This window comes from Canis lupus, chromosome 7, assembly GCF_003254725.2.
Source record: "Canis lupus dingo isolate Sandy chromosome 7, ASM325472v2, whole genome shotgun sequence".
Lineage (NCBI taxonomy): Eukaryota > Metazoa > Chordata > Mammalia > Carnivora > Canidae > Canis > Canis lupus.
Window position 1 is genome coordinate 23088843 of NC_064249.1, and position 24099 is coordinate 23112941.

At 35.3% G+C, this 24099-nt stretch overlaps 1 protein-coding gene and 1 long non-coding RNA gene across 10 annotated transcripts in view; one reads left to right on the top strand and one right to left on the bottom strand.

Annotated features, from left to right (window-relative positions):
- The window catches only part of COP1 (COP1 E3 ubiquitin ligase), a 243680-nt gene that overhangs the window by 54757 nt on the left and 164824 nt on the right, over window positions 1-24099 (top strand). For 3 of the 9 annotated variants that reach the window (XM_025430223.3, XM_025430218.3, XM_049112214.1), the window contains exons 6-9: window positions 2556-2624; window positions 13369-13392; window positions 19749-19808; window positions 21417-21493. In XM_025430223.3, coding sequence (XP_025286008.3) covers window positions 2556-2624; window positions 13369-13392; window positions 19749-19808; window positions 21417-21493 — 230 coding nt within the window. The remainder of the gene's footprint in view (window positions 1-2555; window positions 2625-13368; window positions 13393-19748; window positions 19809-21416; window positions 21494-24099) is intronic. The other 6 variants (XM_025430219.3, XM_049112215.1, XM_025430220.3 and 3 more) reach the window with 3 other exon arrangements.
- Window positions 1-24099, bottom strand: part of LOC112648570 (uncharacterized) — a 41071-nt gene that overhangs the window by 505 nt on the left and 16467 nt on the right. Inside the window, exons 2-3 of the long non-coding RNA XR_003129141.3 lie at window positions 2873-2928; window positions 1783-1877 (exon numbers count right to left, since the gene is read on the bottom strand). This is a non-coding gene — a long non-coding RNA (uncharacterized LOC112648570). The remainder of the gene's footprint in view (window positions 1-1782; window positions 1878-2872; window positions 2929-24099) is intronic.

Sequence of the window (24099 nt, forward strand, 5' to 3'; positions counted from 1 at the left end):
AAAAAAATTGAAGCATATTCCTTTTCAGATGGCAGACATATGCTGTCTTTTGAGACAATTGACTGTAAACCAGATGGGACAAAGGTGATAAAACTTGCTATATTGCAAAGAGCACTAAGAGTGGAGAATGAGATTTTAAATATATGTATTTTTATTCTGTGTTTCTTTTCACTTTTATTCCAGTTTCGTCATTTGAAAATGAGATAATTAGGCTAAATGATCATATCATTTATGGAAGCTTTTACAATGTAAGAAATGCTTAGAGAGTTAACTCCTTAATACTTTTACTTTTTATAGTGGGTTAAATGACTTTAAAGGATTACTTTTCAGTTTCTGAGACAGTTCTAACAAAACATATATGACTATTTTATTTTGATAAAATTGGCTTTATTCCCATTAAAAAAGTGTATTTTAAAATCATCTATTTCTTTTATGTATTCTTTTATATTTACATAGGAAATTATGGTTTCAGAAACTTGCCATTTATTCCCATTCTTGAAATTATTCTTTTAAAGGAATTAAATTACAGAAGGGATGCCATTTTCTGAATTGTATTCCTAGAGTACTTAATTGGTTCCATTTTCCTTTGAGCTTGAGGCTTTGGGGTTTTTTTTCTCCTTCTTTCTACAAATCGGTTGCATTCTTACCTTATTTACCTGTGTTGTTGATAGAGTGAAATGAAGTATTCAAACTTAGTATTTTGAAAGTAGTTTGTGCACATCCTTTGCAAATGAATTAATAGTGTTAGCTATGTATGTTTCTTTTTGTATAACGATGTCTTTGCTCTCCATCCAAATAATCTGTAAACAGTTCTAGATAATCAGTGTAAAGAAGTCATAAGAGGGCAGCCCCAGTGGCCCAGCGGTTTAGTGCCATCTTGGGCCCTGGGTGTGATCCTGGAGACCCAGGATCGAGTCCCATGTCGGCTTCCCTGCATGGAGCCTGCTTCTCTGCCTGTGTCTCTGCCTCTCTCTCTCTTTCTCTCTCTGTCTCTCTGTCTGTCATGAATAAATAAATATTAAAAAAAAACGTTATAAGAAAGATGCAGAAGATATTTGTCATCATTGTTGGGACAGAGAGCCTCTGTGAGTTTGTTCTGTGTGATGGTTTACCTTACTTTTCAGAAATGTATCTAAGGTCCAGTAAATACCAGTTTGTTTTGCGGAAAACAGATCACTTTTAAATTTTCATGATAAGGACTCCTGGGTGGCTCACAGGTTGAGCGTCTGCCTTCGGCTCAGGGCATGATCCCGGAGTCCCAGGATCGAGTCCCTCATTGGGCTTGCTGCATGGAGCCTGCTTCTCCCTCTGCCTGTGTGTCTGCCTTTTTCTCTCTCTCTCTGTGTCTCTCATGAATAAGTAAATAAAATCTTAAAAAAAAAAAAAAATCCTAATGTGATTGTCACTTCATTTTTGTTTTCCCTTGTTCTTAGTGTCTTGACTTGTCATTGACCTATTTTGCCTCTTACCCTTTAAGAAATAAAGATTCATTCTCTCTCCTCAAAGGGGTTAGACTCTGGCAGTAGGGTGGCCTTGCCTTTTTGGTATGTGTAATATCTTAGTGATTTTCAAATTTTGATTGGCTTATTCTTATCATCTGGGAACTTGTTAAACAAAGATTCCTATCCTGTGTTTATTTCAACAAATGCCCCAGATAATTCTCTTGCATATATAGCAAGGTAAATTAAACTTTTATTAATCATCATTATTTATTTTTGTTTGATTTGGAAGTGATTTACTGGGCATTATTCTTCTTTTCAAATATAAAGGAATTAGAATTACCTTTGATTATAAGCCATCTCATTCCATTTTTAGCTTTTGATAATTCTTTTTACATATGTTCATTCATCAGGTTCATCTGGAATTCCTTGTTCTTTCTGTGAATTTTAACAGTAAAGGATAAATATTTATATCCAGAAAATGTCAAGCTTAAAGTTATCTTTTATCTGTTACATGTTTGTTTCACTTACTGATTTGGGTTATTTACTTCTACTACTTGATTATGTTAAAAGTTATGTTTTTAAATGTTTGAATTTTGACTGAAGTTTTCTATGGAAATATATCCTCACATCTGTATGAGTAGGTAATATCCACAAATAGTAAGTTTAATTTCTGAAAGGTATGGATTCATTCTCATTTACTATGTTTCTTATTCATAACCCTGCAAATGAAATTCTTACGGAGAACGTGATTTTAGTGTCTAGGAACTACCGTGATTCCACTGTGATTTTTGTTTTGATATTCTGTTAGTTTGGTTGGAAGAGAAAGCTAGGACAGATAATAGAATTGCCATTTCCCATAAGTAGTTTTCCCAGCATGGTAGATGAAGAATGTAATTTAAAACACCTGTTTTTTAAAATTAGTTTTAGTTTTGGGGAAAATGGCTTGCTTTAAAAAATGCCATTTAGTAAACAGCGAAATGGATTAAATAGAAGGAATAGGCCAACTTAAATGGATGCATGAAGTTGCTTCATACTGGTTATACTGTGGTGTTAAAGATAATATGGAACTCATAGTTATATTTTTAAAAGAACAATTATAATTTTCTATTATAGGAATCACATGCAGCCCAACTACAGATCCTTATGGAATTCCTCAAGGTTGCAAGAAGAAATAAGAGAGAGGTATTATTATTTTGTATGTTTTACCTAATGTTTCATTTACTATTGCTGACTATTTCCATTTTCCCCCATTTTTGTAAAGGCATTTCATGCTAGAACGTTTATTTAAACATTTAAAAAGCATTTTAGTTGTAGGTGGTTTTTAACTCTTTGTTATTATAACTTCTTTCACCTTAGAACTTGATATTTTTAAAACCCCTTTTTGGAGAAGTACTGAAAAGTTTTCTGTAGGATTGAATACAATGACTTACCTCAAAGGGATAAAGAACAGAAAATAGAATTATCAAATGACAGCCTACCCTTCACCCTGCAAAGAGAATTTAGGAAACTTTAGATAATAAAGTCTTAGGTAGAGTCTTAGGTATGCAAAAATGCATGCTGGGGGAAAATACAAGTCGAAAGTAGTTACCTATTTACAACCTGGGAACTGTAAGCCATGAAGGATAGCTAGCTAAAAGATAATTTTTTAAATTAATAACCTTATACTCAGAATGTTCTAATTTAATGTTCATAAAATTCCTCAGTCATTTCACACTTACACAGAATATGGGAAAAATCAAAGATAAAATTCCTTTGTTATGGGGAGAATGCTAATATAACTTTGAGAATAGTTTTATATTTAAATTCCTAACAGTCACAAATCTCTTATATTCTTCTTTTAAGTTGTCTGATTATGATGTTTTTTAATCATTAAAAAATGTATGTAACATCTATAATGCGCTAAATTCTAGGCTATTATTTTTGAAAATAAAAAGATGAGAGATGTGTTTTTATTTTGATGAAGTACTGTTAGTCTACATTGTCAGAACCTTTACATTATCTTAGTTTGGTATTTCCCTCCTTTTTGATTATTTATGATGTCTAGTTTTAACTTTTTCTTATTCAAATTGGATTTTTCTGTACTGTGATATTAATAGCTTTTCTTTATATGGTTTATGACTTTTTCTCTTATCCTTAAGTTTTGCTGAGCTAATAATTGTGATTTTAATATGTCTATTAAAAGCATAGCTTCAGTATAAATTTAAAATTTATTCCTCAATATTGCTTCTTAGCCTTTTGGCTAAGATCAAGTGTAAAATTTATTCCTTTCAAGTTTTTTTTTCTTTTTGGGTGGGTACTTCTTAAATTTTGGTATGCATAAGTATCACCTGAAGATCTTGTTAGAATCTTAGTTCTGATTAAGGGTGTATGTTTTGGGGATGCCTGGGTGGCTCAGCAGTTGAGCATCTGACTTTGGCTCAGGGTGTGATCCCAGTTCGTGGATCGAGTCCTGCATCGGGCTCCTTGCAAGGAGCCTGCTTCTCCCTTTATATATGTCTCTGCCTCTCTCTCTGTGTCTCTCATGAATAAATAAATAAAATCTTTAAAAAAAAAGGGTGTATGTTTTGGTGCCCCATAATCTTCATTTCTAACAAGCTTTGGGTGATGATGTCGTTGGTCCTTGGACTACACTTTGAGTAGCAAAGCTGAAAATGTTATATATGGAAATTAAAAGAGGTACACTCAACATCTTTTTGGTATAGAAAATTCTTTGGAAAAGTGATAATTTTTTATATTCCATACATACTTCCCAACGTTAAAACAGAATGTGAAATGGTTTTACAATACTTGCATATACTTCATTCTGCCTTAGACTTCGAACTCATTGGAAGTGGGATTTAAGTACATGAGATTATCTCATAATGTCTTAAAAAAAACCGGGGGGGTGGGGGCAGCCTGGGTGTCTAAACGGTTTAGCACCACCTTCAGCCCAGGTCATGGTCCTGGAGACCCGGGATCCAGTCCATGTTGGGCTCCCTGCATGGTGCTGCTTCTCCCTCTGCCTCTGTCTCTGCCCCTCCTCCCATCTCTGTCTCTTATGAATAAATAAATAAAATCTTTAAAAAAAAATCTCATAATGAATGAGTAAATGACTCCGTTAAGTGTACAGTTGAAATATGAGGATGTCTGAGGGTTAAATTAAATGGCTGGTCATTATCTCTGTCCTGAATTATTTAAGGTTTTTATTAGCCCCTAAGGTTTTTCACTGCTTTTCTGGAGATCTATTAATACTTGCAACAAGAGTGCCTGGGTGGCTCAGTGGTTGAGTGTCTGCCTTTGGTTCAGGTTGTGATCCTGGGATCGAGTCCCACATCAGACTCTCTTAGGGAACCTGCTTCTCCCTCTGCCTAGGTCTCTGCTTTTCTCTCTCTCTCTCTCTCTCTCTCTCTCTCTCTCTCTCTCTCTGTGTCTCATGAATAAATAAATAAAATCTTTTAAAAAATGCAACAAAATTGTAAGATTTGAAAATGTCTCAGGTAATAAGGATATAGTATATAACTAAAAAACCCTGAAGATTCTGAGGTTAATACCCTGTTAGCAAGCTGACAAATAAGCCTGTCACAGTTTTATTTGTGCTGTTGGTTACATGAGACTTCTGGGCTGGAGATAGAGGACTTTATTACAGCACATCTGGCATGCCCGCTGCATATTTGCATCTTATCTCTGTCCCTCAAGTCCCACGGGGGCGATGTAGAGAGGGGCTCAGGTGAGTGCTGCATGCACCTAACAGTGGATTTATGTAACAACTAAGGAACTCTCAGCTTAGGAAATTCTAGTCTTTTAAAGGGATTTGCTGGAAAACCTGTCTAGTCTTTGCCTTTTAGGGAGATCCTATTTTTATCATATTGATCAGAAAACAAATCTACTCTCTGTCCTGGAAAAAATAACTATTTCTGTCTTGCCAGAATATTTGCAATAGAAACATCCTTGAAAAGATCATTTGGAACAAAAGCTATGACAGCATGTTCAGAAATGGGAGAGATTGATAGAAAGTTGTTTCCAAACTTTTTTTTTTTTTAGATTTTATTTATTTATTTGTGAGAGACACAGAGCACGAGAGAGAAAGAGAGAAAGAGAGAGAGAGAGAGAGAGAGGCAGAGACATAGGCAAAGGGAGAAGCAGGCTCCATGCAGGGAGCCAGACGGGGGACTCAATCCCGGGTCTCCAGAGTCACAATCTGGGCTGAAGGCGGTGCTAAACCGCTGAGCCACCTGGGCTGCCCAGAAAGTTGTTTCCAAGTAAATAACTCTTCCTCACGAGTTTAATTTGTTCTCTTTCTGATGTGGTGACTGTTGGCCTGGAATAATACCTTCTAAGATACTGCTTTTGATCATAGACCTCTTAGTATCAGTGTTTCTATATTTTTGTCATTAAATGTGTGGGTTAATTGTGCTGTAGAATTTTACAGCTTGATTTTAATTTGATCCTTGTGATTGAATGATTCCTTTCACCCTTGAACCATATTTTTTAATAGTGGGCAGTTTAACCAAGAAGTACACTAGTTCTAAGTACTTCTGGATATTGGTGCCTTTTTTGTGCACTGATTATATTGTCATGAATACATTTTGGTTTTCTTTTTTTTAATGTACCCATGATTGAGTGATTTTGAGTATTTTAGGTTTAATTATACAAGAGAATCTGAGGAACTAGGTTAACAAAGTTTTACAAATCTGAAAATTTATTACTAGGTTCACAGACTAAAAATGTAACAGTTACTTTGATTGAATTTCATAAATTTCTTCATAATTGGAGTCAGGTACAGTAGTGCTTTCTAATTGTAATAAACTTTAGCCTAGGGGCGCCTTGGTGGCTCAGTCGGTTACCTTTGACTCTGGATTTTGGCTCAGGTTGTGATATCTGGATTGTGAGATCAAGGCCCTGTGTCAGGCTTCATGCCCAGTGAGGATCCTGCTTGAGATTCTCTTTCTCCCTCTGCTTCTTCTCATTGTCTCCCTCCCCCTTGGGCACATATATATTTTTTTTCTTCTCGCAAAAAACCCCCCCACAAATTTTAGAGAATTAGTTGATTAATATCTCATAATTTAGTGAATACAGAACGCAGTGAGTAATTATATTTTCTTGGATATATTACAAAGTATTTGCATGCTTAATCCTCCAAATGAATATTGTTGTTAGAAGTCTTCTGTTGTATAATTTATATTTGAACTTATTCAAACAAAATACAGGCTGATAACTTTTGAATGTATTTTCCTAAGATTAACATTCAGACATTGGAAATTAACTTGTGATCTTAGACTTATTTTTTGGGGGCGGGGGGTGATAAGTGTTTTTTTAGATATTGATATATACCAATCTAAGAAGTTCAATCTGCATAAATTTAAGATACATATTTACTCCAATATCTATCCCATCTTGCTAGTACTTTAGGGCTATTAGAATTTTACATTTAATTTTTATTTTGTGTTATTTTGTGTTTTCCCCTACTGACCCTTTTTCAGATATTAAGAGAAGGGCACATAATAGGCATTTGCATTAGTTATCGATTGCTGTGTAGCAAGTTATGCTCAAATTTGATGACTTAAAACATTAAACAGTTAATATCTTGGAACAGGAATTACGGTGCAGTGTAACTGAGTGCCTTGGCTCAGCATTTCTACCAGTTGTTGGTAGAATCAAGGTGTTGGCCAGAGTAGCAGTGACCTCAGAGTTTGACCAGGATAGGGATGTGGGTGAGGGGTTGGGGTGACTGGGTGACAGGCACTGAGGGGAGCACTTGACGGGATGAGCACTGGGTGTTATGCTATATGTTGGCAAATTGAACTCCAATTAAAAAATATACAAAAAGGAAAAAAGGTTTGACCAGGGTAGAAACCCTTCCAAGCTCACCCATTTGCTGTTAGATAGGAATACCTATTTCTTGCCGTAAGGGCTTCTCCACAGGTAGCTTTCTCCATGATTGTAGGCTTCTCTCAGAGGGAACAAGCAAGCAAGAACATTTTGAAGATAGCAGTTGTATAGTTTTTGTAACTTAACCTTGGAAGTTACATCCTAGCATATGTGCTATTTTCTGGTCATTAGAAGGAAATCATTAAATCCAGCCCACACCAAGAGGGGGAATTACATGAGGGTGTGAATACTAAGTGGGGATCTTGGAGGCTATCGTAAATTCTACCTACCACAGCATTTAATAAGTTATATGTATTTAAGTGTTATTCTTCATAGTCTGAACAGAGGGGCTTTGAGTTTCTTGTAAAAGCCAAATGTGTATCCGGATTTATACAATTGCCTTATATTTAATTTGACTTAATTTTAAAATATACTTCTGGACATTTCTGGTACCTGTGCAATGTACTGTAATAGGATAGTTTTGGTAAGTCTTGGTTTCCTTTCGGTTTTGTTTGGAATTCCAATGAGCTAATTTTATAGTGTTTTTATGTGAAATAAACACAGAAAAACCCATAAGACAAATTTATAGTTAAAAACTTTATGGTAGAGTGACCATCCATGTAACCAACTATCCTGACTAAACAGATAAGATAATTGCTGGGACTTCTGAGTTACTGCATAACTTTTCCAGCTTACAGCTTTCTCCCTATGTATTATGTGGTCAGTATTCTGATATTTATCACCTTCCTGTGTTTCTTTATTCTTTTAATGCCTAAGTATTTATAAGCCACTTTTTAAAACTTCAGTAGATTTATTTCTGTAGCATGTAATGTTGGTTGTTTTTCTTTGACTCGTTAAGGTTCATCCATATTGTTGTATATGGCTGTCATTGATTAATTTTGTGTATAGTATTTTATTAATTGAATGTACTCCATTTTTGTGGTTAATGGATTTTTGGGTTCATTTTGGTCTATTCACAAAGAATGCTACTATCTTGTATTTGTACCTATGTATGTATGTATGTATGTATGCATATATTTCTATTGTATGTATATAGGAGTGGAATTGGTGAGTCATAGGACATATATCTCTTCATCTTTAGTAGATAACAAACTTTTCCTAAGTAATTTTATTAGTTACTCTTCTACAGGGTTTGTATGTGTGTTTCTATTGTACTGTATTCTTGGTAATACTTGGTATCATAATAGATCTTTTCAGTTTAGCTAATCTTGTATGTATTGCTGTTCTTTGTGGTTTTAATTTGCATTTCCCTAATTCCTAATGAGGTTGAGCATACTCTGTTTTTTTTTGGCCATTTTAGTTATTTGTGTATGCGTAAAGTACTTTTTAAAAGCTTTTTGCATCTTTTCTATTTAGTTGATTTTCTTAATGGTTTGTTGTTTATATATTCTAGATAAAAAATTCTTTGTCCCATCTATTTATCTATTTCTGTCTGTCTTTAGCAAATATTTTCTTAATCTACTTGGGCTGGTTATTTCATTATCTTAATGATGTCACTTGACAGAAGTTTCTGTTTTTAGTAAAGTTAAATTTATTGGTCTTTTCCATTATAATTAGTGTCTTCTGTGTTAGGTAAATAATTTCCCACCTGAGATCATGAAGACATGTTGCCATATTAAATGCTTGAGGCTTTATTTTTTTTAATCTTTCACTTTCAGATTATAATCTGCTTGGGAATTTACTATTGTGTATATTGTGAGGGATAGGCAGTTTTTCCTATGGATATCCAGTTGTCCAAGCATCCTTCATTAAAAAGTCCATCCTTTTCCTATTGCTCTCAAGCACCACCTTTGTCATGTATAATATGTCGATATACGTGAAGGTCCATTTCTAGGCTACCTTTTCTGCTTCACTGGTCTATTTGTCTATCTTTTTCAGCAGAAATACATTGTATTAAATACTAGAACTTTAAGTTACTGTTCTCAGCTATTTATGGCACTTGTTATTTCTATGTAAATTTTAGAACCACCCTGGTTTTTCCATGGTAAACCTGCTGTGACTTTTTATTGAGACTACTTTGACTCCATAGATCAATTTGGGAGAGTATATTTGTATTCAATATTGGGTCTTCTGACCCATGAATGTAGTATTTCTCTGTTTATAACTAGGTCCTTAAGGTTGTCTTTCAAAATTTTGATATTTTTCAGGATATTATTCTTACACACCTTGGTTTTAGATTTGTTCTTAGGTCTTCATTTTTTTATACTATTATAAACAATGTCTATGTCTTCAATTTCAGTTTCTTACTGTTTGTTGCTGGTAGATAGAAATACAGTTGATTTTTATAGATAGTTTTTTTTGTATCCAGCAACCCTGTTAAATTCTCACTCTAATAATTTATTTGTAGATTCTTTTATGTCTTCTGTATACACATCGTCACCTGCAAATAATAACAGTTTAGTTTCTTTCTTTATGATCCTTATATCTTTTATTTATTTTTCTTGTCTTACTCTGCTGGCTAGGACGTCCGGTACAATGATGAATAGAAGTGGTGATAGCGGGGCATCCTAGTCTTGGTGCTGATCTCAAAGTGAAAGCTTTCGACGTGTCACCATTAGGTATGATGTTTTCTGGAGGTTTTTTTGTAGGTACTTTTTATCTTTCAAGGAAGTAAAAGGACTTTTTTTTCCTTTTAATTGTGAGTGGGGATTGAGTATTCTCCAAAATTTTTGTGCATCTGAGATGATAATTACTTATTTTCATTCTGTTAATGTGAATAATTAAATAATTACATTGGTTTAACATTAAAGGATTAATCAACTTTGCACCTAGAGTGATCAACCATCCCAGCCATATTTCCATTTTTATGACTGAACATTCTGCATGCTAGGAAACTCCACCAGGATGGTGGTTTGCCCTACTTATATTCCTTGAGTAAACCAAACTTGGCATTGATATATCCTCTCCTATATTGTTTGGTTTGCTGATACTTTGTTTAGGATTTTGCATTTTTGCATCTATTTTCATTAGTGACGTCCTGTAAGTTTTTTCTTACACTGATCGTGTCCAGCTTTGCCTTTATTATAAAAATTGTTATTTTTATCAAATGAGTTTGGGAATGTGCTCTCTATTTTCTGGAAGAATTTGTATAGTCTAGGAGAGATATCTTTGCTGAACGTTGAAAGATTTTACTGAAGAATGTCTCTGGATTTGTTTGTTTGTTTTTTATTTGTTTGCAGAAAGTTTTTAACTATTCAGTTACTACAACACTTATGTGCTTAATCATTTATTCTGTTCTAGAATAACAGGATAAATGTTATACAGCAGTTTTACTTACTCAGTTTTTGTTTAAAATATCACCTGTGACATGTTATTCTTTTTCTAGTTGTCCGTTTCTTTTTTTTCTTTTTTTTTTTAATTTTTATTTATTTATGATAGTCACAGAGAGAGAGAGAGAGAGAGAGAGAGAGAGGCAGAGACACAGGCAGAAGGAGAAGCAGGCTCCATGCACCGGGAGCCCGACGTGGGATTCGATCCCAGGTCTCCAGGATCACGTCCTGGGCCAAAGGCAGGCGCTAAATCCCTGCGCCACCCAGGGATCCCTAGTTGTCAGTTTCATCTAAATTTTCAAATTTATTGGTATATTGGTTTTAACATTAAGTTTTGAATGCCCCCAGAATTTTTTTTTTAAGATTTTCTTTATTTATTCATGAGAGACACACATACACAGAGAGGCAGAGACATAGGCAGAGGGAGAAGCAGGCTCCCTGTTGGGAGCCTGATGTGGGACTCGATCCTAAGATCTTGGGATCACAACCTGAGCCAAGGGCAGATACTCAACCACTGAGCCACCCAGGCACCCCACCCCAGAGTTTTTAGTGATATCTTTCATTTCTGACTCTGCTTAATGCTGCTTTGTCTTTTCTTCTTTTTTTCTTGATCAGTTCTTGCCAGGGATGTGTCAATTTTGAGTCTATCTAAAAGAACCAACTATTGTCATTGCTTATATTCTCTATTTTGTTTTTGCTTTCCACTCTACTAATTTATGCTCTTTACAGTTTTCACTGTTCCACTTTCTTCGGTTTTATTTTATTGTTCCTTTTCTAATTTGTTAACTTGTATGTACATACTATTATATTCCAGTTTTTCCCCCACTATAGGGATTTAAGACCATAATTTTTCTTTTAGTTGCATCTAATGATTTTAGTATGGTATTTTATTTGTTATTTCTTAGTTCAAAAGAATTTCTAATTTTCATTATAGTTTTTTTTTTTTTTAGGCCTGTGGGTTATATAGAAGTAAATTTAATACTTGGATGCTAGGATTTTCTTGTTGTCTTTTTTTTTTTTTTTTTTTTTTAAGATTTTATTTATTTACTCATGAGAGAGAGAGAGGCAGAGACACAGGCAGAGGGAAAAGCGGGCTCCATGCAGGGAGCCCGATGCGGGACTCGATCCCAGGTCCCAACAATCATGCCCTGGACCGAAGGCAGCACTAAACCACTGAGCCACCCAAGCTGCCCTCTTGTTGTCTTTCTGTTGTTGATTTGTTTTAATTATATTGTCAGAAAATACTTTGTGTTTATTCCTTTGAATATGATACTTGCACTGTTCCTGGTGGTTAGTTAAATTTTGAAATATTTGTGTTTGAAAAAGAATTTGTTTTCTGCAATTGTATGCTGCCATGTAAAGTTTGTTAAATGTATCATGAGAATTTTCTGCATTTTTACTGAGCTTTGTTTCCTTGTTATATGAATTACTGAATAATTATATTTGAGTTGAGTTTCTTATAGACAGCAGAGACTTTTTATCAACTCTGCCAAATATAGTCTTAGTATATTTAGACCATTTACATTTAATGTAAATTTTATGACGTGAGCCTACCATTTTATTATTTGTTTCATGTTTCTTTTCTCTTTTGGTTTTTGTTATGTTTATGTTTTCTTCTTAGGGGTTGCTTGAATGTTTTTTAGAATTCCATTTTTAAAAATTAATTAAAGATTTTATTTATTTGAGAGAGAGAGAACAAGCAGGGAGAGGGGCAGAGGGAAGAGGGAGAAGCAGACACCTGCTGAGTAGGACGCCTGATGCAGGGCTTGATCCCAGGACAGGATGCTGGGATCATGATCTGAGCCGAAGGCAGATGGTTAACTGACTGAGCAACCAGGTGCCCCCATTTTTATTTATTTGTAATGATTTTAAGTAGATTTCTGTATATAGATTTTTTGGGGTTGCCATAGGTATTACATTATATTTAAATATCACAGTGCTGATGTTGACATCTATTTACATTTGCTTTTATTTATTTTAAAAAATATTTTATTCATTTATTTGAGAGCGAGTGAGTGAGCACAAGCAGTGGGGAGGGGGAGAAAGAGAAGCAAGTTCCCTGCTGAGCAGGGAGCCCCAGGTGGGGCTCTATCCCAGTAGGATTGGGACCTTAGCAGAAGGAAGACACTTAACTGCCTGAGCCACCCAGGTACCCCCACATCTGCTTTTATACATAAACCATCTCAATATGTCACCTATAGTGCCCCTCCCTCCCACCTTCCTTCGTCTTGCTTGTTTTATGCTTTCTTCTCAACTTAAAAAAAGTTACAATCAGAGGATTCAATGAAGCCTATAATTAAGCCTGTCTGCTGATACAGAATTTAGATATTATGTATATGTTTATGGGGTAGTGGTATGGTTGTATGGTAAGACTTTAGTTTGTACTTCATATGGCTAAATGTGCTTTGCTTTTGGTAGTAACTTAGAATAAGTATAATTGTATATGTCTGTGTATGTATATATATATAATTAAAGACTTTTTTTTTTAACAGAAGTTTTAGTTTCGTAGCAAAAGTGAGAGGAGTTACAGAGATTTCCCTGCCCTCACATATCAGAGCCTCCGCCATTATCAACATTCCTCACTAGAGGGTACATTTGTTATAATTCATGAACCCTACACATTATAGCCACCAAAAGTCCTTAGTTTATTTTGGGGTTCACTGTTGGTTGTGTATATTCTGTGGGTTTGGAGAAATATGTAATGACATGTATCCATCATTCTAGTATAGTGTTCTCATTGCCCTTGAATTCTTTTTCTTTTTTTTTTTTTAATTTTATTTATTTCACAGAAAGAGCATGCAAGCTTGAAGAAGGTGAGCGGAGGGGAGGGACATAAGGAGAAGCAGACTCCCTTCTGAGCAGGGAGCCCTGATGCAGTGGCTCAATCCTAGGACCCTGGGATCATGATCTGAGCTGAAAGCAGACACTTAACAGACTGAGCCACCCAGGTGTCCTGTCCTTGAATTCTTCTGTGCTCCACCTATTCATTCCATTCCCTACCTACAGCCCCTAGCAATCACTCTTTACTTTTTCTTTGGTTTTGCCTTTTCATAGAATATCATAGACTTGGAATTATATATTATATAGCCTTTCACATTGGTTTTTTTCACTTAGTAATATGCATTTAAGTTTCCTCCATGTCTTTTTATGGTTTTAGAGCCCATTTCTTCTTAGCGCTGAATCGTATTCCATTATATGGATGTGGTTCTCTTTATCCTTTACCTACTAAAGGACATCTTGGTTGCTTCTAAGTGTTAGCAATTAGGAATAAACCTGCTATAAATACAGTTTTCTGTAGACATAGAAGTTTACAGCTCCTTTGAGTAAATTCCAAGGAATATGCCTCCTGAGTTGTATGCTGACATTATGTTTACTTTTTAAAGAAATTGCTGGGACGCCTGGGTGGCTTGTGGTTAAGCATCTGTCTTCGGCTCAGTGTGTGATCCTAGAGTTCCCAGATCGAGTCCCACATCAGGCTTCCTGCATGGAGCCTGCTTCTTCCTCTGCCTGTGTCTCTACCTCTCTCTCTCTCTGTGTTTCTCATGAATTAAAAAAAAAAAAAAAAAAAAAAGCTGAACTGTCTTCCAAAGTGGTTGTACTGTTTTTCTTTCCTGCCCAGAGTAAGTGACAGTTCCTATTGCTGCACCTTCTTGTCAGCATTGGGTATTGTCATTGTTCTGGATTATGGATTCTGTAGTAGGTATACAGTGGCAGCTCATTATTGTGTGTCTGTGTGTGCTGTGCGAGTGTGTGTGTATATATACGGATACACATAAAATGTTGCTACTCATTTTTTAACCCAATTTTTTCTGAAAGTATGCCAATACTCTTGTTCAGATTTAATTATTCAGATGATTGAAATAGTCTTGGGAGCTACAGTTTATTCTAATTATATTAGCTTTTAAAAAACAAAGTTCAAACACTAAATACTTTAGCATATTTTATCAAATCATGAGTGCAAGTCAGTTAAATAAGTATGATACCTAAGTGCATCAAACTAAATGTCAGTAAAAGGGGGCTCTTTATTTTTGAATTCTTTTACATTTTAGTCTTCTGGGATTCTGAAACTTCACTTGCCTCCTCAATTTAGAGGGAGATTGAGTGCAAGCAGGGAGAGGGATTACTTAGGGGTTCCCTCTTGGTTTTATACAAGAGGGTTTGGGGAAATGTGTAATGACATGTATCCGTCATCCTGGTATCATACAGAGTGTTCTCATTGCCCTTAAATTCTTTTTTTAAGGGAGAGGGTGAGAGAGAATCTCAAGCAGACCCTGTGCTGAGTGTACAGCCTAACCCAGGGCCCATCTTTGAACCTTGTGATCATGACCTGAACTCAGCCAGTTGGATGCTCCACTGGCTGAGCCACCCAGGCGCCTCTCAAACTTTACTTTTTTTTTTTTTTTAAGATTTTATTTATTTATTCATAAGAGACACCGAGAGAGAGGCAGAGACACAGGCATAGAGAGAAGCAGGCCCCATGCAGGGAGCCTGATGCGGGACTCAATCCTAGGACTCTAGGATCATGCCCTGAGCCAAAGGCAGACGCTCAACCGCTGAGCCACCAAGGTGTCCCATTTTACTTTTTAAATCTATATGTTTTTTAAGCTTTCTTTGGGTTTTGGGACATCATGCTGTGTTGAAAGTTTCCTTGTTATTAATACAGGCTTAGGGTTGAATGTCAAGCATTTCTCCATCAATTGTATTTATTATCAGTTTTAGCAACCTTCAAACTCATGAGGATATGGTACAGGGGTGGTTTTGATATCATTCTCAATTAGTGACCAATTTTCAGTCAGATAATGGTAGTTCATCTTTGTGAGCTTTCTTAATATTTCTAAAACATTATTGGACTCTGATTCATGCTTTTACTCTAGATCGTGCTGTTCCCAGTTATGAAACACATTTGAAGAGTGACTTTATTTTTTTTATTTTTTTTAAAGTTTTTTTTTTTTTTTTAATTTTTATTTATTTATGATAGTCAGAGAGAGAGAGAGAGAGAGAGGCAGAGACACAGGCAGAGGGAGAAGCAGGCTCCATGCACCGGGAGCCTGACGTGGGATTCGATCCTGGGTCTCCAGGATCGCGCCCTGGGCCAAAGGCAGGCGCCAAACTGCTGTGCCACCCAGGGATCCCGAAGAGTGACTTTAGATTAATTCTTCTTTCTGCTTTTAAATTCTTGTCCTTTTTTTTTTTTTAATTTTATTTTAGTACTGTAGTGTCTGTCTTGCGTTGAAGCCTGATAGGGAAACATTTGCATCCCGTATTCATCACTCTGTCTTATATTTCTGGCCACCAAATGTGTGAGTGATTTTCCCACTAAGCAATTCTTTAATTCTCTGGAGACAACAGAGTGTCCCCCATTTCAGTTCAGTTCTGACACTATCTACCAGATGTTAGCCCCAGATTCCACAGGTCAGTGGCTCAGTCTTATAAGACTGAGATGACTCTCTGGATGCTAATTGCAAGTCCACCTTGTCACCTCTTCTTCTGACTGACTATAAATCAGAGGAAATCAATCAATCAATCTATCAGTCAGTCAAAGGTTCCTGTGATCTCCTCATGGGGTTTGATAATTTGCTAAAATGGTTCACCAAACTCAGGAGAATAGTTACTTGATAGGTTACCAATTCATTATAAAAGGATATAGAACTCAGGAACAGCTAAATGGCAGAGATGCACAGGGCAGGGTATATGTGAAAGGACACAGAACTTCCATACATTCTCCATGTGTGCCATGCTTTCAGTATCTCCACATGTTCACCAACCCAGAAGTTCTTTGAACCCTTTAAGTTACGGGTTTTTCTGGAGGCTTATTACATAGGCATGATTGATTGTCCACCAGTGATTGAACTCAATCACCAGTCCTTCTTACTTACCTGGACATTGTGTAGTAAGCTGAAAGTTTTACCTAATTATATGATTGGTCCCTTGGCAACCAGCCCTCATCTGGATGCTCTGCAGGAGCTCTTAGCCACCAGTTTTCTCATTAAACATATGGAAACTTCGCATCAAGGATTTTAGGAGCTGTGGCCAGGAACTGAATGAAGACCAATTATTATGTATTTCTTAATATAAATCACAGTATCACAGTGCCCTGATATTTAACCAGACCCCTTCAGAATCTCATTAAATGTAAATACCTCAAATTGAGTATGTGTTAAGTGATTTCCATTTCTCAAAACTGGAAACATTTTTTTTGTCTTGACACTTTTCAGACTTTTTCACATAAGTTGGTTGCATTGTTTTATGTTCTGTATCTATGTGTCTTTCTATTATTAGAGCAGCATTTGTCCCTTCGTTGTTTAATTTCTAGACTTTATAGTATTTTTATTTTTATATTCCTGGTTTTGATTGTTGATAACATTATTGTCTTTTTTTTTTTTTAAGATTGTATATATTTATTCATGAGAGAGAGAGGCAGAGACAATAGGCAGAGGAAGAAGCAAGCTCCCTGTGTGGAGGCCTGGGATCTTGAACTGAGCCAAAGTCAGACACTCAACCACTGAGCCACCCAGAGGCCCTGTTTTGTTTTAAATTGCACCATATGAGATTACTGGTTTTGGACCAGTAATTATTGATATTATTGTTGAACATTGGCAGTTTAATGTAGTTCACCTCATGTAAAGCAGCATCCGTATATAGTAATAGATACATTTTCCAGCATAAGCTTTGGGGTACTAAAAAGAGGGAGCATTATTTTCAGAGAATAGGGCATTAGAATTTAATATGTTAGGATTTCAGGTCATACTGGAATTTTTTTCTGGTGTTTCAAGTTCAAAAGTGGAATGAAAAATAATAATATAATAATAATTATTATTTTAAAGATTTTATTTATTTATTCACGAGAGACAGAGAGAGAGGCAGAGACATAGACAGAGGAAGAAGCAGGCTCCTCGCAGGGAATCTGATGCGGGACTTGATCCCCGGACCCGTGAGCCAAAGGTAGATGCTCAACCTCTGAGCCACCCAGGCGTCCCTGGAATGAAAATTATTGATCTGGTTTTAATTATGTATTACGTATCACACCAATGATACTGGCTGTCTCTGGATGTTGATACTGTAGATGTTTACTTTCATCTTTCTTTGAAATGTATTTTTTAAAGCAATCCTACTAAAGATCCTCAACATTTAAGGATTTGAAGAGTGGGCATTTCAGGGTTATTAATTAAAAAGGTTAATTGTTGACCATGGGATGCTTCACTGAATTAGAGCTTCAGATCGCTGGAGTTGGAAATGTGGATGAACCAAAAGGCAAAAGACAAGAGATGTCAGTGATGGTAGGAAATGACTGAGATGTTTTGTAGATGGCTAAGATCAACAGTGATTTGGCTGCTTGGATTGAACAAGACCAGAGTGGTTTGGAGTGGAAGACTAATTTTAGAAATGAACCGATGTGAGTGTTTATCAGTTGATCAGCTTTTATTTGAAAGATATCCAATACTGTTTCTTTGAGGAAGAGCACGGTTTTGGTTAAGGTGAGAGTATGGTGTGAAAAATTTTAGGGTAGAGAAAAATTTATTAAACTGGATAGAAATGTTGAAAACATTTAACAATGCTAATTACCTTTTTTTTTTTTTTTTTACACTTTTCCCTCCACTCCTCCATGGCTTCTGTAGTAGTATGTAGTCTTGTATTCTGGTTTTGTGGCTACCACTTTCACTTCTCAATAGTTTATGTGGAACTGTTCCTTCTTTCTTTACCTATCTCTTAAATATTGGTGTTCTCCCTTTCATCTGTTTTTTTTCCTCATCTCTGCTGACTATACCAGTTGCCATTGGGTGATTTCATTATCATAGCTTCATATTTATTATTTTTCTTTCTCACAGCTTTTACGTCTATGTATTATTTTTTACCCTGTTTATTCTCTTTCCTCACTGTTTTCCTTAGCAAAATTCTATTTAGTTCTTCAAGACTCTGCCTTTCATTTACTTTCAAATGTAATTTTATTTATTCAGTAGCCTCTCCTTTCTTCCCCAGTTTTCTGCTAGGTTCGTTATGAGCAAGCATCCTTACCTTTAATTGTGTGCATACTATCATCATAATGTTTATTACGATATTTCAACTGTTGGCTTGCTTGTTTGCTTTCTTCCGTGGACTGAATTCCATAAGGGCAAGGGCTATGGTGTTCTAAATCCTATTCTTCCCAGTGCTTAGTAAAATGCTTAGAACTGGTAAATATTTGAATTAATAAGTTATCAGTTGTATTACCAACTGTGTATGGATTGCCGCAGGACGAAATGTGCTAATGGTAATTAACCTTACAAGTTTGTTTACCCTTACTAGTCATTAAAGGAATGAAAAGTTAAATAATGAGTTACTGTTCTCAAGAAGTAGTATAGTGTAATGGTTAACAGTAGGAATTCTGGAGTAAGAGGACTGCCATGATTTGAATACCAGTTCTGCTATTTAGTGCCCAATGATCTTGGGCAAGTCATTTGACCTTTTAATGCTTTTCATTTTCCATATGTGTAATAGTACCTATTTCACATATGATAAGTATTACACAAGTATTCATTATTATTTTACATTTTAAAAATTGGTTAATGTATTTGGTTTAGAGTAAGATAGCCACCTAGAGATACTGATGATAGAAATTTGCTACCAAGTGAGATAATTGGAAAGTCTTGATATCTCCGTTTTTATTTTTATTTTTTATTTCTCTTTTTTCTCCTGTTTTTATTAAGTCACATCGTCATTTTTGTTGATCATTCATAACTGAATAAAGTCTATATAGAGTCAACCCTTGTTGCATTAAGGAGGTACAGTTTTTTTTTTTTTATAAGATTTTGTTTATTTATGAGAGACACAGAGAGAGAGAGAGAGGCAGAGACACAGGCAGAGGGAGAAGCAGGCTCCATGCAGGGAGCCCAATGTAGGACTGATCCCGGGAGTACAGGATCACACCCTGTGCCAGAGGCAGGTGCTAAACTGCTAAGCCATCTAGGTGTCCCCAGTGTCGTGTTTTCTTAAATGTTAAATAAGTCTCTACATTTACTTTTTACCATAGATATTTCAGCTCTTTTGGTCTGCAGTTTTTCATCCCTGCAATTTATTATTATTGCCTGATTTTCTAGTAATTATTTTCGAAATGTAAAGTTATTTTATGATTGTGATGATTGCCAGTGTGGTTTCGTTTAGGCTTTTTTCCCCTTCTCTATTTTGTCTGCAGCAACTGGAACAGATCCAGAAGGAGCTGAGTGTTTTGGAAGAGGATATTAAAAGAGTGGAAGTAAGAAATCAAGAATTTCTCACATTTCTAGCAATTTTGAGTTTCATGAAATTGTCACTTTTACTTTAAATTACTGCATCAAATTTGTGGGATTTGTTTCCACTATATAGAAAGTAACAGATGTTACTTAAATTTTAATTCAGAGTACATCTTTATCGAAAAAATGTTCTGAACACTTTATGATAAAATGTATTTTAAATTTGTTTTCACTGTTTTGTTGCCATAATTATTCTTGGTTAGATTGAAAAAAATCATTTAATTTTCTTGGTACACCAACATAGTGACTTAAAATTAAATCCTGTGAAACCCTACATTATCATTAAAGTGGTAATGTCACAATTCTCTTCTTTTATTAAGTAAATAATTTTTTACATATCTACTATGCTAAGGTTAATTTACAAAGAGGTATGAGAATGTGAACAATAATCTAGGCATTTATAATATAGTTTACTTATGAAATCCATGGGATGCTCTTTTGGAGGCTCATAAGCTATTATGACATGAGATTATTTTCTGCAGCTACATTTAAATTTAGTGTGTGTTTTAAATTTGTTCACGTGTGTTATAATTTTCTTTTGCTGATATGTAGAAGATGTTAAATGGTCTTAAGTTTAATATTTTGTGGAAACTCATTATCCCATGTGACATTGCTAACTTGTTACTGCTATGCTTATGTCCCTTGTTGGGTGCATGATTGAGCTGAGCGTGGCTTAGAAGTAATTCTACTTCACTATGTTTGTTTGTTTGTTTATTTATTTATTTATTTATTTATTTGTATCTTTAGTGGCATTTTAACATTTACTGCTTTCCCATTAATCAGAATACCACATAAAAACGGTGAGGTTGTTGGTATGATTCAGAGGTGTATAATTTATGCAGTAATAATTGAATAGGCTTCTTCCTCGAAGTTAATTAGTTAGACTTTCAGGGATTATTTTAAAATGCTAATATTTGAATCAAGAGGACTGTTAATGCTTGCAGAGGATATTTTTAAAGTAAACACGTATTTTGTTTTTCTGTACTTTAGAGAGCTGAACCTAATGATTCACATACTGTACTGTCATCTTACTATTTGTCAATAGGTTCTTACTTGGATTAATGATTAGCTTATAATATAGTGCATCCCATTTGAAATACATTTGTCTTTTTCTGTATTTGATGGCCTCATTAGTGATGAACAATATATATGTTTTTAAAGATTTTATTCATTTATTCACGAGCGACAGAGAGACAGAGAGAGAGGCAGAGGGAGAAGCAGGCTCCATGCAGGGAGCCCGACGTGGGTGGGACACAATCCGGATCTCCAGGATAAGGCCCTGGGCTGAAGGTGGTGCTAAACTGCTGAGCCACCCGGGCTGCCCGATGAACAATATTTTTAAAGAGTTTCTAGTTCTTTAAGAATGTGTACCATAGAAAAGGCTGTTTCTGAACTTTTTAGATATTCTTGCTTTTGTACTCTGCAGAGAAGCCACCTTGAGAAATTTGGATGTTGAGACAGACGGGACTGATAAAAATCTAGGATTGGAAGGGATTGTAATGTATCTCATTTTGATTTCTACATCTTCTGTTTGGAGTTGTCTACTATAACTCAGATAATTGTGTTTTCAGGAAATGAGTGGCTTGTATTCTCCTGTCAGTGAGGATAGCACGGTGCCTCAATTTGAAGCTCCTTCTCCATCACACAGGTACAAAGCTTCAAACTTGTAATTACTTAGGATTTATGTTGCAGAATGCACATATGGTACTAGTCCTTGGGAGCCTTTTCCATGTAATGTACAAAACCCCTGAGAAATTGCTTTTGGTCATGATCTAGAAATAAGATTCAGATGGCCCATCTGTTTCCTTAATGCTTTGAATTTTCATGCCACGAACAGCAGAGTATTATAATATTATGAATTCACTGTTGGATTAAAATTTTGGTGAATTTCCTGAAATAATAGTTGCTTTAAATATCTTGTGAGTTAAAATCAAATGACCTCAAAAATCTATAATTTAAGAACATGAAATGGTAAGTAATTTTGGGAAAAATTTGATTAAAGTAGAACCTTGGGCATGTCCCTTAACTTGTTGAATTTGCTTGGGTACATTACTTTGCCCAGATTTAAAATAAAGGCATTAAATCTGTCAGTTTAGATTTCCCTACTATTTTATTCATTACTCTGTGTTGTTAATTTGTCTTCTTTTTTATATGCTTTATTAGGACAGGAATTCTCTTGCTCGTGATTGTTTCCCTAGGTTTTAGAGTAGCAATAGTGATTGGCCTCATTCAGTATGTATTTGTGATGTACAGTAAATGTCTCTGGTTCTTTCTAGCTCTGAAGTTCCAGTTGATGAAATATGTACTACCTAAAATTTGAATTTGAATTTTTTTTGCTTGATATGTTCAAAGTAAGGGCAATTTTATGTGCTTTTAACTTGCTAATCCATCTAGATTAATGGCCCAGTGGAAGCTTTTCAAACAAACAATTTCAGGATAACATGTGGATTATCAGGCAATTCAGTGCCAGTATTACAATTCAGTGCCAGATTACACCAGCCTTCAAAACCTGTGTCAGTTAAGGAAAGCTATGGTGGATCTAGTTTGAAATGATATGTGAGGAAGGAGCACGGGGAGGTTCTAGTTAAAAAAGATTTCTTTAAAAAAAAAAAAAAAAGGTTTCTGTGCTGTTTGGTATTTTCTTCATTAACTATTTATGGAGAATCCTTGTGAGTTCTTGTTGATTTTGGAGTCATAATAGCTGTATAATTCAACTTTATTCCTTTTATTTTATTTAAAACACTTGGGAATGACTTAGTCTATGGGTTGTTGTTACCTTTAAGTTTAATGCTTACTTTGTGAAATACATGGGATCTTTGTCAATGGAATATTATGTTAGTATATGCAGGTAAACAAAAATGTCATCTCTCAAAATATTCAATGACAATTCCCACTGTGCTCTCTCTCTTGTTTAATGGTGGCATTTCTTTCTTTTGTGTCCAGGTTTTTATGGTTCAGTCTCTCACTGATGGGTTTTATTAACATGTGACAATATAGTCACATGTTAATTTAACTATTTATTGAATGCCTCTGATATGCACTAGGCACTGTTCTATTTGTTGGACTTAGTTGGCAAAGTTCCTGCCCTTAATGGACTTTACCTTTTGGGAGGTGTCTGTGTAAGCTTTGGGGAGATAGTAAGCAAGGAAATATATGATATAGTAGTAGTAGTACAAAGCATGTAAGTAGTACCTTAGGAAGAAAAATTAGGCATATTATGGGTTTGCAAAAAAAATTAGGGCATATTAGGATTGCAAATAGCATGTAGTTCCAGTCAGTTTGTAGTCAGACTTCTCTGGGGATGTGACATTAAGTTTAATATTAAAAATATTAATATTTTTATACTTCATTCATGTGAAGTATAAATATGTTAGAGTGTTGGGGCCCCTGGGTGTTACAGTCAGTTGTGTGCCCCACTCTTGGTTTCAGCTCAGGTTATGTTATTAGGGTTGTTAGATTGAGCCTGAGTCAGGCTCTGTGCAGAGGACGGAGTCTGTTTAAGACTCGCTCTCCCTCTCCTTTTGCCCCTTCCCCCTAAAATAAATAAATCTTTAAAAAAAGTCATGGGAGAGTTTTGAACAGGATCTAATAGAGATTTTAAAATGTTAACTAGGGCAATTATGTGGAGGATAGAGAAGAGTCTGTGTCCCAACTGTGTGCCATTGCAAGTGTGGTAAAAGTTAAAGAAGCACGTAACAATCTAGAAGAGAGGAGGTAGTGCCTTGGATTAGGATGTTATTGGAGGAAGAGATGAGAAGTGGTTGTGTTATAAGATAAAGAAGCAGATCTTTCGAAAGATTTCGGATTTCATGAAGTCTATGAAATCTTTGTTGGAGATCTACTAAAACCCTATGCAAAGCTATCATCAAAAATGAGGTTCTGGCAGAGTTAACTTAGTTAACAATTGAAGGTAAAACAGGCAAACATAGAACTTTCTTTAAAAGAGTATTTTGATATTTTCTTGGAACAAATAATTTGAATATTAAAGTTTGAGAGAAAAAAAAAGTTTGAGAGAAACACTTGGGAAAAATGATGTATCCCTAAAGTACTCTTAGGAAATGACCCTTAAGATTAAGATGTGAAATTAAACGTACTGGAAAGAATGTTATGCTATTCTACAAATATTTTATTTTTAAGAAATAACATGCAGTTCCAATTACAGTAACTTTCTTCCGCCATAATTATTAGCTTTATTATTTAAATGCAAGACAGTTTTGTTTTATTCCTCACTGTAATAATTTTGGTCTCTTCTAT